We start from the raw sequence: 14,068 nt of genomic DNA on the forward strand, positions 1-14,068 counted from the left end.
AATAATATTTTTACATCTCATGTGTAAAAACTGTTCAAGAGAATCAGTATGGGAGCTTTTTAGATGAGGAGAATGACGGGGGTGTTGTCAGCATTTTGTCCTTTTTCCTGGAACTTTAATAATTTATGATGGAAATAAATGACAGTCCTTTTCTCTGTTATTTAGTAGGGTCATTAGCTAGAATTTAGTTGTAGTTAAAGCTGGTGTATATTCCCCTCTGCATTAATATGAAGAGTAGTGGCAGCGATACTGTTTTTGGAATCATGTGAACCTAGCATTCTCCCTTACTGTTGCAGTGACCTTTAGGTACGTTACTTAACCACTCTGAGCTTTCACTTTCCTGTCTGTAAAATAGGGATCATGCCATTGTGAGAACTGAGCAGCACAGTGCTTATTTGGCATAATGATGACTTTTTTAAAATGCTAGTGATTATGATGGTGTCTACTGCAGTGTTTAGAAAGGGAGAACTATTAATTCCTAACGCTCAGCATTTCTAGAGGTTAGTTTGATTAGGCCATTTAAAAAAAAATTAATTCAGTTTATGTATTTTGGTTTACTATATGTCAGTTATGATACCTGGTCTTTTAAGTCAAAAGCTTTCTAGTTACTTTGTTAGTAAATACTGTATAAGCATGAAGGAATTTTGTCCAGAGACCTTTTCTCTTTTCATATACATTGAGTTTCATAGCACACCCATGTTTTGCACAAATATTACTTTAATGTGCAAGAGAATAAAACACAGAAAGCTTATTCATGATGGCCAATTTGTCAGTTATAGATAAAAACAAAGCTTTGAATAATTTTTCTTTTAGCAAAAGGTGTCATAAAATATCTGTAGCATCAGTTGGCAGTGAGCAAGTCCTGTCATTCTTGTTAATAGGTCCTATATCTTTCTTATTATCTTTTTCTTTTCCAGTTTGTATTGAAACTGCCCTGCCCTGATAAGACCTTCATCGTCTTCTGGACTCTTGTGTGTGTGGTAGCTTCAGAACAGGTTTTGCTCCTTCAGGCTTGACTTTGCCCCGCACCCCACGTCTGCCCACTCCCAACCCTCACAGTGCTATTTAGTGCTTCCTGCACATAGCTACTAGGTTACTCTTCTAAGACATTATTTTCTTCATATGATTCTAGTTATAATTTTCTCCCCTCCTTGCTTTCCTAATCCTCTTTCTTCTCTCCTTCATATACCCTCTTACATTCTAATCTCTCTGCCTGTATTCCTGATGTTTTGCTTTCCAGTTTACCTGCCCTCATCTTTTTAGTTGCCTCTTTTCTGACCAGTCTTCTTCTAGCAAATCTGTCCCAGTTCAATTTGATTGCTCCATATTTTTAGGATGTCTGCAGTTCAGGTTGTCTGTATTCCTCATTTGTTACACATTGATAATCGCCTATGGTATATAATGGTTTGAAAGTGAAAGTGTTAGTCACTCAGTTGTGCCCGACTCTTTGTGATCCTATGGACTGTAGCTTGCCAGGCTCCTCTGTCCATGAAATTCTCCAGGCAAGGATACTGGAGTGGGTAGCTATTCCTTTCTCCAGGGGATCTTCCCAGCCCAGGGATTGAATCCAGGGCTCCCACATTGCAGGCAGATTCTTTACCATCTCAGCCACTAGAGAAGCCTGTATAATTGTTTAAATGTCTTTAATAACCTTAACTTCCTCATTTTATTGAGGAGGAAACTGAGGCCCAGAGTGAATGGATTTGCCTTTGTCTCTATCACATGCTTAAGCATTCAGGAGATGCTGACTGACAGCAAGTGGTGTGTGTGTGTGTGTGTGTGTGTGTGTGTATGTGTATATGTGTATGTATGTGTATGTCTGTATGTATGGGAAACTTAGTTTAGTTTGGGCTTCTTGTTGTTGTTTAGTCACTAAGTCATTTCCAACTCTTTGAGACCCCATGAACTGTAGCTGCCAGGATCCTCTGTCCATGGGATTTCCCAGGCAAGAATATTGGAATGTGTTGCCATTTCCTCCTCCAGGGGATCTTCTGACCTCGGGATGAAACTCGTGTCTCTTTTCAGGTGGATTCTTTACCACTGAGCTACTAGGGAAGCCCTTAGGTCAGGCTACCAGTTTACCAGTTACCACACATAGCTCCTGTATTCTCTTCTTTGTGTGTCCTTTCTCTTACGTGTCCCCCTCTTTCTCTTTTTGCCTAGTCCGTAATCATCGTTGTTTACTTTCCTTTTGTGTTCAAAGCAGAAGTGTATTTAAGGGTAAGGGAGGTTGGTGGAGTCTAGCACAGTCCAACATAAATCCTTCCCTCTACAATCTAAATCTGTTTGTCATGCCCTGATTTCTGAAGACTCCTTGGTGAACACCAGCCATCTAATCTCAGAAAAAATCATTACTGTCTTTGAAGGTAAAGTGTACAAGGTAGTTAAGATTTTACTTACTCAGTTCCAAGAATTTAAATTATGAGGTAAGGTTAAGGGTGTTGGCCTATTTCTCACTGGAAAAGCGACCACCCAAGTGATCTGCTTGAAGCTGTGAAATTTATGAAGATGTAGTGAACCTATGGAATAAGTTGCCAGGAAGGCAGCATAAAGGAAAGAGCCTGAGTGAAGCAGTTACCAACATTTATTGAACAGCCACTGTGATTAGAACCTTGTTGAAGAGATGTTTATAAAACTAGAGTGTATTAAAGGTAAACGGTGGTGAAGCAATTGACCAGGAATTGGCTGGGAGCCAAATATTTTAATAGAATGTCACTAGGGTTTTCATTGGAGAAGGCAATGGCACCCCAAATCCGGTACTACTCTTGCCTGGAAAATCCCATGGACGGAGGAGCCTGGTAGGCTGCAGTCCACGGGGTCACTAAGAGTCGGGCACGACTGAGCGACTTCACTTTTGCTTTTCACTTTCATGCACTGAAGAAGGAAATGGCAACCCACTCCAGTGTTCTTGCCTGGAGAATCCCAGAGACAGTGGGCCCCCGTCTATGGGGTCGCACAGAGTCGGACATGACTGAAGCGACTTAGCAGCAGCAGCAGGGTTTTCATATGTGCGTGTTACCCTTAACGTTCTTCACATGTGTCCATAGCGGTGGTTGATTTGCTTCAGGAATTAACAGACATAGACACCCTCCACGAGAGTGAAGAAGGAGCGGAAGTGCTCACTGATGCTCTGGTAAGTTGCGTGGCCCTCTGGGGTTTTGCAGGTGGGTGAATGGTGTCCACACCATCCCCACCATTGTCTCTGTGTGTGGTGTCAGGGAGACAGAGAGCTCTGTGGCAAGGCTGGACTGAATAAGAATATGAAAGGAGAATGCAACCTTGGGGTATCTTATTCTTTGGAACTGTATTAGGGCAGGGGGTATAGAATCCTGGCATTTATTGACTATCTGCTGTAGGCAGGCCTTTACACTTTATTTGGTCTTCACCGTGTCCCCTCAGAAGGGTGTTACTGCTACTTTTCCCACTTACAGCCATGGAGCTGAGGCTTTGAGAGACAAAACCTGCCTGTGGTCACACGGCTGGGATTTGAACCTCTGTTCTCTTTGACTCCAATTCTGGCTCGCACACCCTCACCGTGCTGCTTCTGACCTCTTTTACAAGGAGTTTTTGAGGAAAAGAGTTTCTTTTCTGCTCTTGGCTCTAGGCTTTGTGCTCCCAAGTGCTGGTGAGCACAGGTATCATTATTACTTGTTTTGCAGATAGGGGATTAGAGAATGTTAAAAGCAAGAACAAACTTTCTAGCTTACCCCGGCCCAAGTAGCAGCCCTTGACTACAGAAGTCAGGGTCAGCTGATTTCTGTGTCCCGTTTTTTTGAACCTAGGCAAGGCTTCAGAGCCTTCCTCAGCTGTTACTCCAGGCAGCAGCCACTTGCAAGAGTTTATATGTGAGGTGAATCGATGTAGTCTCATCAGCCCACTCTACCCATGAGGAAACCCAGCTGCAGAAGTGAAGCCTTCCCCCGCGTCACTCAGCTAGCCCCTATAATAGCAGAGATGAGCTCCCGCATGTTGCGGTCCCCTCTGCCATCCTGGCCCATGGCACCAGCTTCCCTCGCTGACCAGAGGGCCAGTGGCAGGGCCAATCCAGCCTCTTAGCCTGATACCACCTATGGACCTCTTATCTAACCCATCAAGCCATCTCTCGCCTCAGGTTTCCGTCATTTCTCTTCTCTTCTACTGTCTGATCTTTTCTCTCTGGTTAAGAATGTTAGTAAGTACAGGGTTTTTGGTTTTGTTTTGGGGGTGTTTTTTTAATAATAAGTTTATTTATCTACTTATTTTTTACTGTGCTGGGTTCTCCATTGCTGCGCAAGCTTTTCTCTGGTTGTGGAGAGTGGGGGCTACGCTCTAGTTGCGGTGCTCAGGCTTCTCATTGCAGTGACTTTTCTTGTTTTGGGTTCCCTAGCCCATGGGGTCAGCAGTTGCAGTTCCTGGGCTCTAGAGCTCAGGCTCAGCAGTTCTGGCACACAGACTTAGTTGCTCTGTGTCACGTGGGATCCTCTCAGATTAGGGATCAAAACCCACGTCTCCTGCATTGGCAGGGGTATTCTTTACCACTGAGCCACCAGGGAAGCCCTAAGCACTGGTTTTGTTGCAGTGTGCAGAGTTCATCAAAGATCGGTATAGCTCCTCGGATTAGAAGCACCTGGGGTGCTTGGTTAGGCTACTTTCTGGCCCCATCCAAGACCTGCTGAATTAGAATGGCTGGGGCTGGGACCCCAAATGATTCTGAGACCCCCATTGCTACACTGCCCAGCCCCTCCTCACCCTTCTTTTTCAAGCTTCTTGACACGAGAAATTTCCCATGTGCCATGCTCGCAGCTGGCATTTGGTGTGAATGAAGGGGTTGTGAACCCACTGGATATGGAGGACTGTCTCTTACAGAGAGAGAGGCTGGAGTCCAGCAGGGCCATTTGTGACTGAGTATGATGAAAATTTCTATGGCCATTTTTCTTTCAAGCTCCTTCCTGGAGCGAACTGCCACTTTTGTCGAATCCAGGACCTTTATTTTTCCTTTGAACCACCGTGCAGAAAGAAAAGGACGGCATCAGGGTGTCTTTTGTTTGGAGGAGCATCTGAAGGAAGGCTGTGGCACTTGCTCCTTTTCCATGTCCCCACAGTGTCATTTGTGTAGTCTTGCCTTCCAGAGGTTAATTGCAGTGGCCCTGAATGAGCCTTCCTGCCTGGTCCCTGGACAGATTTTAATTATCATCCTTTGCCTGTGTGAATAGAGGAGACGAAAGAGGATCAGCTAGCTGGTCTGCTGCCTGTAAAACGGACCTAGAAACAGCAGTTCACACAAAAGCCCCCTTTGTGTCTTCTGTGTTGCCAGGCCCACCAACAAAAGCTGGATCTTGCAGATTTTATTGTTTGTTTCGGAAGAAACAGTTCATCCTCAGTCTGGGGAACCATTAAGTAGCTGCTGTACGGGGTTTTCTGTTTGTTTTGTTTAGTTTCTGTTTTATTATATTATTTTAAAGTTTTGACTCTTACAGCTTTATACTGGTGGGAGTGGCATGAATCACAAACAAGTGAACATTTCTAGACTCCCATATATTATTTGCTGATCTGCAGCCAGTCAGGAGCCATCAGTAAATGTCAGACAGCAGAACTGGTAGGTGGTCTTCATCTGTGTTTTCCTACCTTTGTGCTGCATTCAGGAAGAAGTTTGATAAATATTCTCATATTATAAGGGTTGAGTTGTCCTCGTAGTTTTAATTTGGGGCCAATATCGGAGGCCTGGAATTGCACGAGCGGAGGCTAGAGGGCATATAGCAGGATTTATTGTGATGTGCAGTTTGCAGTTATTGCCTTGGTCTTTTTCCCAATTGGAGGTCCTAGGCAATAGAATAGCACATTTGTAGGGAGAGAGTGCGGTCCTGGCATTCTCAGGGATCTTCAGGGTTTAAAATTTGGTTTACATCCACTGCTATTACTTACACAGAGGCGAATATTTGTGCTTTGTAACAAGTTGACTTGGTAGCCTGGAAAACAGATTCTTTTCTGAAGAGTGGAAACACAAGACTGTTTGCTTTGATGGCAGTTCTTCTGGCATGCCTCTCTAAAGAAGACTCCTTGAGAGTCGTGATTAAATTATAGTCATTTCCCCACTTACTAGTCCCCAAAATTTCCCATGCACTTGGCAATCCCATGTCTTTGCTCACATCTGCCTTCAGCTTGGCAAGCCTGTCTTCCCCTGGGCTATTTGGAATACTCCTATTCATCCTTTAAAGCCTCACTTAAACCTCATCTCTCCTGAGTCTTATTTCAGACTCATCACCTCAGCAGAATTTGTGTTCCTCTACTACTTGGTATATCCCAGCACTCATCACATTGGCTTATAGACATCTTGTTATAAGCTTGTCTTTCCTGAGATGTGCTTCCCAGCAGGGGAGGGGCCAGAGTGGTGCTTTGTCACTTACCAGCTGTGTAACCTTGGAAAAGTTACGTAACCTCTCTGTACTCAGCTCCTTCTTCTGTAAAGTGGGAATAACAGTAGTAGGTCTATATATGAAATAGGTTGCAGCAGGCCTAAGTTTTGCATTATAACCATATTACCATGTGCATTTTCAAAACTTATTGCTTGGTCAAGATTCAGTGGGTGTGTATGTAGGGGTCGGGGAGAGGGTTTATTATTGTTTTTTAAAAATGAAATTTCCAGAACTCATAGTAGGTAGAAAAACCCCAGTCAGACTCAAGAAACCTTGTTGGCAGATTGTGGAAGATAGAGAAAGAATCCTTCAAACCCTCTCATCTCCGCTCATCTGTCCTTTTCTTATTCCCTCCTTTTCTCTTGTATCTACCATCTCTGCACAAGCGGAAAAATACGACTGATTTTGCCCCTGAACTTTGTCTCGGTAGAATCTGGTGGAATATTGTTTGGCAGATACGCTAACAAGCGGAAATACCCAATGACTTATCAGAAAACATCAGACTTAAGACAGTCACGATTTCCAAGGCTAGTGTTGCTGTAGCTGATGCTTTCATCCCTAAGAAGAATTTGTTTTTAGTTTCAGAGTTAGTCACAGGTCCAAAAAAATAGTCATGAAGGCGGTAGACCCAAGAGTGTAGAGGGACAGAATGCTAATTTGTGCTTCTTACTAGATGATATCCGGAGCTATGCATAATACAAATATTTTTCTGAGGGTTTTCTCAGCTAAATGTATTTTGACTGCTTTGACCCTCCTGCAGTCAGATAAAATTGCATTTAACCCAGCTAAACATGAAGTTTCACACTTTGCAAGGTTAATAAGGCTGTTTGTTAGAAGTTAGATTTTTGTAGCAAGGAAAAAAGATTTTCTCCAGCCAGACCCGTTACCAATAACCATCTAGTTCTGGGATTTGTGTTGCTTACTGCCTGGCTCAGTGGTAAAGAATCCACCTGCCAAGGCAGGAAACGCAGGAGACACAGGTTGGACCCCTGGGTCGGGAAGATGCCCCAGAGGAGGAAATGGCAACCCACTCCAGTATTCTTGCCTGAAAACTCCCACAGACAGAAGAGCCTGGCGGGCTACAGTCCATGGTGTTGCAAAGAGTCAGATACGACTGAGCATGCATGCATTGTCCCCACCACCTTCCAGACAGCTGACTCTGGTAACAGAACGAAGAATCAAGGAAAGGGAGGGAAAATAATGCAGACACGGCAGCGGTAAGCAATTGAGAGTGGCGAGGCAGTTCACAGAACTGACAAACAGTGTGATACCCGGCGGAGTTGCAGTGTCTGCTGCTGTAGGATTCAGGGAGATTACAAGTCAATCAGGGTGATTTAGGGGAAAACAAACAGTGACATGGTTCATGTTTTCCCCCAGATGTTTTTCTGTTTTCTCTCACACCCAAATTGTCCAATTAATTAAGGAAACACTGCAGTGGATTTCTTTGAAGCTTTTGCTGGCTGTGAGATTTGAGAGCAAGATTGTATATCTCCTTGATATATAAGAGGGGGAAACAGCTCTTTCTCCTATTTATAGGAGCTCTCAATTCTGGCATCAGTATCTCCTCCAGTCTGCAGCTAGGGTCCTCACAGCGGGGCAGAAAGGAGAGCCTAGCAAATCTGCTTCCTTGGTGATGCAGGTAGCCAACAGTTTCAACTTCTCCCCCATCTGGATGCATCCCTCAAGTCTCACCCAGAAAGAGTAAAGAGGCCTTATTTCAAGATGTGTCTCTCTTGCCATTGTTCCATCCTCAGGCTCAGTTTGAATTGTCTGTAGAGTGCCTTGTGCAGAAGTATTCAGGAAGCATCAGTTGATGAGATCATTTCTTCCCCGTCCTTTCTCTCCTCTCCTTTTCCCCTCACTCAAAGTGACAGGATGTGATGGGAAAAAATAGTCTTGGAGTTGGCCACTTCTGCCACACGCTCTGTGGCTTTGACCAGGCTAATTAACCCTTCTGGACCTTTGTATTCTCACATGTAGAAGCTGTGAGGGATACTTGAGAGTAAATGAAGCAATATATGTAGAAATACGATTACAGTACACAAAGTAAATGTTTTGTCAGCTTATTTAAATTTAGCAAAATTACTGAATGTCTGGTATGTGTAGTGTTGCTCTTGACTTTGAGGAGTGTACCAAGATAAATGAGGGTGCAGTGTCTACCTTCACAAAATTTGAGTTTTTCTTAGCCCGTGCAAGAGATGGAACAGTGATAACCAGGTATCAGAAGAAGGAAAGGGCTATCTGCTTAATTTTTGAACCAGACCCGGGGTAAGGCATGCCGTATAGTTTCATTTAATCTTTACAACTCATTCCCATTTCCTAAGTGCAGAAGCTGGGGCAGTGAGAGAAAGGAGGCACCATGGGTATGAAGCAGATCTTGTCGACCGGTATAGGTTTACTTATTGGCTGTGACTTGGAAATTTATTACCAGTAGATAATCACTTCTTGATTATTAGGTGTTTCTGTTTCCTTGCTTATCTTCCTCGGGGTGCTCCTGGGTTCCTCAGTGGCAGTCTCTGTGTAAGGGCACACATTGTGTCAGAAGGTAGCATGAAGTGGTGTAAACATTGTTTCATCTAAGAAGGAAGCTTGGTTTTTGCTTCTGCTGCCACTGCTTAGTAAACATGTGGTCTTGGCCAGGTCACTAATCCCTTGAATATCATCTGTATGACATGGCTACTGAAAATTTCTTGTAAGTGGTATGTGGCTATATGAATCAAATGAGAGAAATAAAATTGCTTTTTAGGCATTATACATAATAAAACATAAGGCATTTTATTATATTAAGATTCTTTTTGAGAAGGGGTCAGAAGTTCATCAAAGGTAATAGTTTCATAAAAGCCTGATTATGGAAGCTTAGAAATGGTTTGAGTTTAACCTGAAGTTTTGAGATCAGTGTCAAATACGGCAAGTAAACTTCCCAACTGAATATCTCTTGGTGCTGTAGTCGAGAAATGTGCTTCTCACTTGAACGAACTTGTGACTTGAGAAGGCGTTTTCTTAAGGTGTTTCAATACTCTCTAGAAGTAGAAGGAGCACACGACTTGATTTCAGAAGGCCTAGGTTCAAGTGCTAGCATGTAACTCACTCACTGTTACCTTGGATTTTAGCTTGCCCCTTAAGCTTCAATCTAAAGTTAGGGATAATGAGGCCTGCTGTTTCTTTGCCTCCAGGTCAAAGAGATCTTGGATGGGAAAGCACCCTGCAGACCACAAGTGGAGGCTGTTTACTCTGCTTGTTCCGTAGAGAAGGGGGTACAGGAGTGGGAACGTTTTGGGGACCATCCTGTGACATGTACCCCTTTCTCTTGCTTCCCTGATGCACAGGTGGACGGGCAGGTGGTTGCATTGCTCGTGCAGAATCTGGAGCGTCTGGACGAGTCTGTGAAGGAAGAGGCGGACGGCGTCCACAACACTCTGGGTAAGGGGGAGAGTGCCCAGCACTTCCTGAGTTTTTGTTTGTTTTGGAGGTTGGCACTCATTTCCTTCTTCCATTGTAATAGAGTTAACAGCCAGAGGATTTTCCTTTTTTCTGCTCCCAAACTGCCTGTTCAGAAATGAAGACCCTTGTGTAAATTTCACATAACTGCTGCTTTGGTTGGCTTGCAGGTAATAAAAGCAGAAATCCACTAAGTAGGTGACCTTCCTGGACAAAAACCGCTGGCTTCTGTGAATAGGCCTTTGCCTCTGCCTCTAAAATCAGGATGAAGTCTATGCAGGATGGATTCTTTTTTTTTCCCTTTGGAAAGTATATATTTTAGGATTTTTTAATCCCCTTCTATTGGTTTTTCTTCCCATTTCTCTTCAGTGGAACTATAAACTTTTGAACCACTGTGTATAGTGGGCGTACCTCATTTTGTGTGTGTGTGCTTTATTGTATTTTGCAGATGTTACATTTTTACAAATTGAAAATTTGTGGCAACCCTGCACTGTCAGATGATAGATAGCATTATTTACTAATACGATATTTTTAAAATTAAGGTATGCACATTGTTTTTTAGACATAATGCTATTGTACACTTAGTAGATTACAGTATAGTGTAAGTATAACTTTAATATGTACTTGGAAACCAAAAAATTCATGTGATTCTCACTTTATTGTGATATTCACTTTATTGCAATGATCTGGAACCAAACCCACAATATCTCCAAGGTACACCTGTGCCTTTATAGGACATTTTATTTGAAAAAGAGTTAATATTTCCTTCCCTTCTTATGTGTACTTTGCCGTGTAAACTGTGAGTTGCAATATTGCTGTTAACTTGGCTGTCCCTTTATCATATGTTCATATAAGTAGATTCTTCTGCAATATTTCCCCTCCCCCTCTTCAAGTCTCCCCAGTCTTTTCCTCTGCAAAGTTGATTAACCAATAGTCTGTTTAAAATTATAGTCTGGGGTAGTGCTGTTTATCACCATTTGCTGTCTTATAAAACCAAAGGTGACATATCTGTAAGCAGAGCTTAAGAAATGAACAAGGCCCAGCAGAAGTAGAAATTTTGATGAGGTTAGATTTTCTCCCAGCTCCTTTGTGTCTACCACATATTTCTGTTGTAGTTTTATACTCTCTACTGGGAAATTATCATAAAGAGGGAGGAAGATATAGCACCTAGGGAGTCAGAGAAGAGAGAACACAACAGTCTGTGATCTGGGGGTTGGTTGTAGTCTAGAGCCAGAATTTGGCATTGCCATCTGTTAGCCTGATGCTGAATTTCGCTGAATAGAAGGCTTATCAGAAGTCTTAATGGACTGTTTATAAAAAGAGCCTGATGTAATGGGAAAAGCACCAGCCTGTCAATCTGTGAAGACCTGTATAGTTTCAACTTGGTCCCTTACCAGCAGCTCAGGAGATTCATCCCTCTCTTCCCTACTAAGCATCTGATGTTCGTCAGGCACTGTTCTAGGCCACTGGGCACATTAAAGATGAATTGGGCACAGTTCCTCTTAAGAATCAGGCTGATGGGAAAAAAATCTTGAACAGAAAGGAGAGGTAATACAGGGTATTGTAATAGGAGTATAATAGGAGTCAGTGGGGAGCCCTACAGAAGAGAAGAGGCTGCTGCTGCTGCTGCTAAGTTGCTTCAGTCGTGTCCGACTCTGTGCGACCCCATAGATGGCAGCCCACCAGGCTCCGCCATCCCTGGGATTCTCCAGGCAAGAACACTGGAGTGGGTTGCCACTGCCTTCTCCAGTGCATGAAAGTGAAAAGTGAAAGTGAAGTCGCTCAGTCGTGTCCGACTCTTAGCGACCCCATGGACTGCAGCCTACCAGGCTCCTCCGTCCATGGGATTTTCCAGGCAAGAGGAAGGGTCTCCAAATGGCTGGGTAGGAGCAGGTAGCCGATTGAGGCTGAATATGAAGAGAGGTGCATTTTGATGGAGAAATGTGAGCCAGACCCTCAAGCAGGGCAGTATCCTTTGTCAAGTCAGGAATGGGTAAGGCCTTTGGGGAAAGACTAGAGATGTGCTGTGGCAGCGAGAGGTAAAGATGGTAGGAGATGGGACCAGAGGAGTAGGCTCGTCCAGACTATGAGAGACCTTCTAAACCTTGGCAAGATGTTTGGATTTTATTCTAGTGTTCAATAGAAAGCCACCTAAAGCATAAGCAGAATAAGATAAAGGCATTGGAGATTAAAAAGAGTGAGCGAATTTCTTAGAAAACGTCGAAAGGAGTCTAAGGTATTCAAATGACCTCCATCTCCCAGCAGTCTCGTTGCTACTCTGCTCTCCCAGCTTCGTGTCTACTCCCCGGGGGGCTGCCTGGACATCCTTTAAGTAGCCATTGGCGAGGCCGACATGGGCTGAAGAGTGAGGAGGAAAGAGGTGTACTGCTTCCTTCAGCTCTTTCTCCTAAAGACTCTGGGCATTGTGCTTAGAGAGCTCAGAGCTCCATCTGCTCTCTGGTAGTAACATATCCTGGCATGGGGACCAGCAGGGGCCTGAAGGAAAGGAAAGCACTGAATGTATTAGAATGAGGGTTTGGTTTGTATAGTTTGCATTTGTTTTTGGCTGTGCTAGGTCTTGCAGTGGCATGTGGGCTCTTCTTGACAGTGCAGAGGTGCTTCCCTAGCTGCAGCATAGACTCTAGTTACAGTGCATGGGCTCTCTAGTTGCAGCAAGCAGGCTTAGTTGTCCTGTGGTGTGTGGAGGTCTTAGTTCCCCAGCCAAGGATTGAACCTGCATCCCCTGCATTAGAAGGTCAACTCCTAACCACTGGACCACCAGGGAAGTCTGTAATTTTTTTGTTTTTTTTTAACGGCCTTTTTTTTAGTCTCATAATCATACACTTTTTTTTTTTGGCCTCCTTATTTTAAATTTTTCTATTAAACAGCAATGTGCTTGTTGTAGGAGGTAGCAGGACCGATTATATTTGCTGCTGAGTACCTGACAGTTACCTCTGCCAGCATGGCCTTTCCTGTCTAGCACCTTGTTTTGTTCAACTAAGAAGATCATGCTTGCTTCCCTTGTAGTATCTGAAGAAAGAGATCTGAAAGTGGGTGAATCAGGAGAGGAAGAGGCTCTGAATTCATCCACTGATTTTTCCCTATAAGGCTTCTGCCTAGCCCCCTGTCTCTTCCGTCACAGGTCTCGGGGACTGTAGTACTGTGACAGCAAGAGGGCCTTCTGAGGCAGGTACTCACACTTTGTGGATTCTGCTGTAGTGTTCTACACAGCAGAAAACCTTTCACTATTCCTTTAGTGAATTCTGACAGGTTCAGTTATGATTTTTACTTGTAATATAACTTGAAGGGGGAAAAAAAAACATAGCATGTCCCTAGTTAATCTAAGAATGACAACACAGCATCTGGCTGGGAGGAATATAGGCAAGCGGGGAGAGGAATATAACGTTAAGCGTGGGGAGCAGGCTGCAGATGGAAACAAAGTTGCCCTCCCAAATGATTGGTGTCTGTCTCTTTGCAGCTATTGTGGAAAACATGGCCGAGTTCCGGCCGGAGATGTGCACAGAGGCCGCCCAGCAGGGTCTTCTGCAGTGGCTGTTGAAGAGGCTGAAGGTAAATCTTTGCTGTGTTCGTGGCTCATGCTGGGTCATTGGCACAGGTTGTTATTCCTGTGCTGTGTGATCTCGTTTGGGAATCTTTTGGCAGGTGTTGCCTCTTTCTTTGCTTCTCTTCTTCCATTTGTTTTAAAGATAGCCTTTAATAGCCCCCAAAATAATACAAACATATTGTCAACACAAATTCACATAGTACAGAAGGTTTATACTGCAAATAGAAGTTCCCCTCTGCTGATTCCTTCTAGTTCCACTTCTCAGAGACAGCCACTGTTAACAATATTTTATCTATCCTTCCAGAAATTGTCTGTGTAAATAGGAGTGTATGTGTGTGTTTATGTGTTTCACAAATAGAATTATACATTATTTTCTTTTGCAAGTTGATTTTTTTCACTGAACTAGTGGCTGCCTAGTATTCCATTTTATGGTTGTGCCAAATTAATGTAACCATCCCCTGTTCATAACAGTTTTTTTTGCTGTTAAAACAGCATAATAGTGAGTATCCCCATGTACACACACTTTTTTTTTTTTTGCACACTTGTGTCTGTTTATCTGTAGGATAAATTTCTAGAAATAGAATTGTCACATTAAAAGGTATGCACATTAACATTTTTGGTAAATTTTGCAGAATTGTCCTCTATCAGTTGCTCCACTGAGTTGAGATGTCTA

The 14,068-nt window shown here is 43.4% G+C and overlaps 1 protein-coding gene across 1 annotated transcript in view; it reads left to right on the plus strand.

Annotated features, from left to right (window-relative positions):
- The window catches only part of CTNNBL1 (catenin beta like 1), a 161,081-nt gene that overhangs the window by 55,026 nt on the left and 91,987 nt on the right, over positions 1 to 14,068 (plus strand). The window contains exons 5-7 of the mRNA XM_068987209.1: positions 3,036 to 3,133; positions 9,719 to 9,812; positions 13,309 to 13,400. Of these exons, the coding sequence (XP_068843310.1) occupies positions 3,036 to 3,133; positions 9,719 to 9,812; positions 13,309 to 13,400 (284 nt within the window). The remainder of the gene's footprint in view (positions 1 to 3,035; positions 3,134 to 9,718; positions 9,813 to 13,308; positions 13,401 to 14,068) is intronic.

This window comes from Capricornis sumatraensis, chromosome 15, assembly GCF_032405125.1.
Source record: "Capricornis sumatraensis isolate serow.1 chromosome 15, serow.2, whole genome shotgun sequence".
NCBI lineage: Eukaryota > Metazoa > Chordata > Mammalia > Artiodactyla > Bovidae > Capricornis > Capricornis sumatraensis.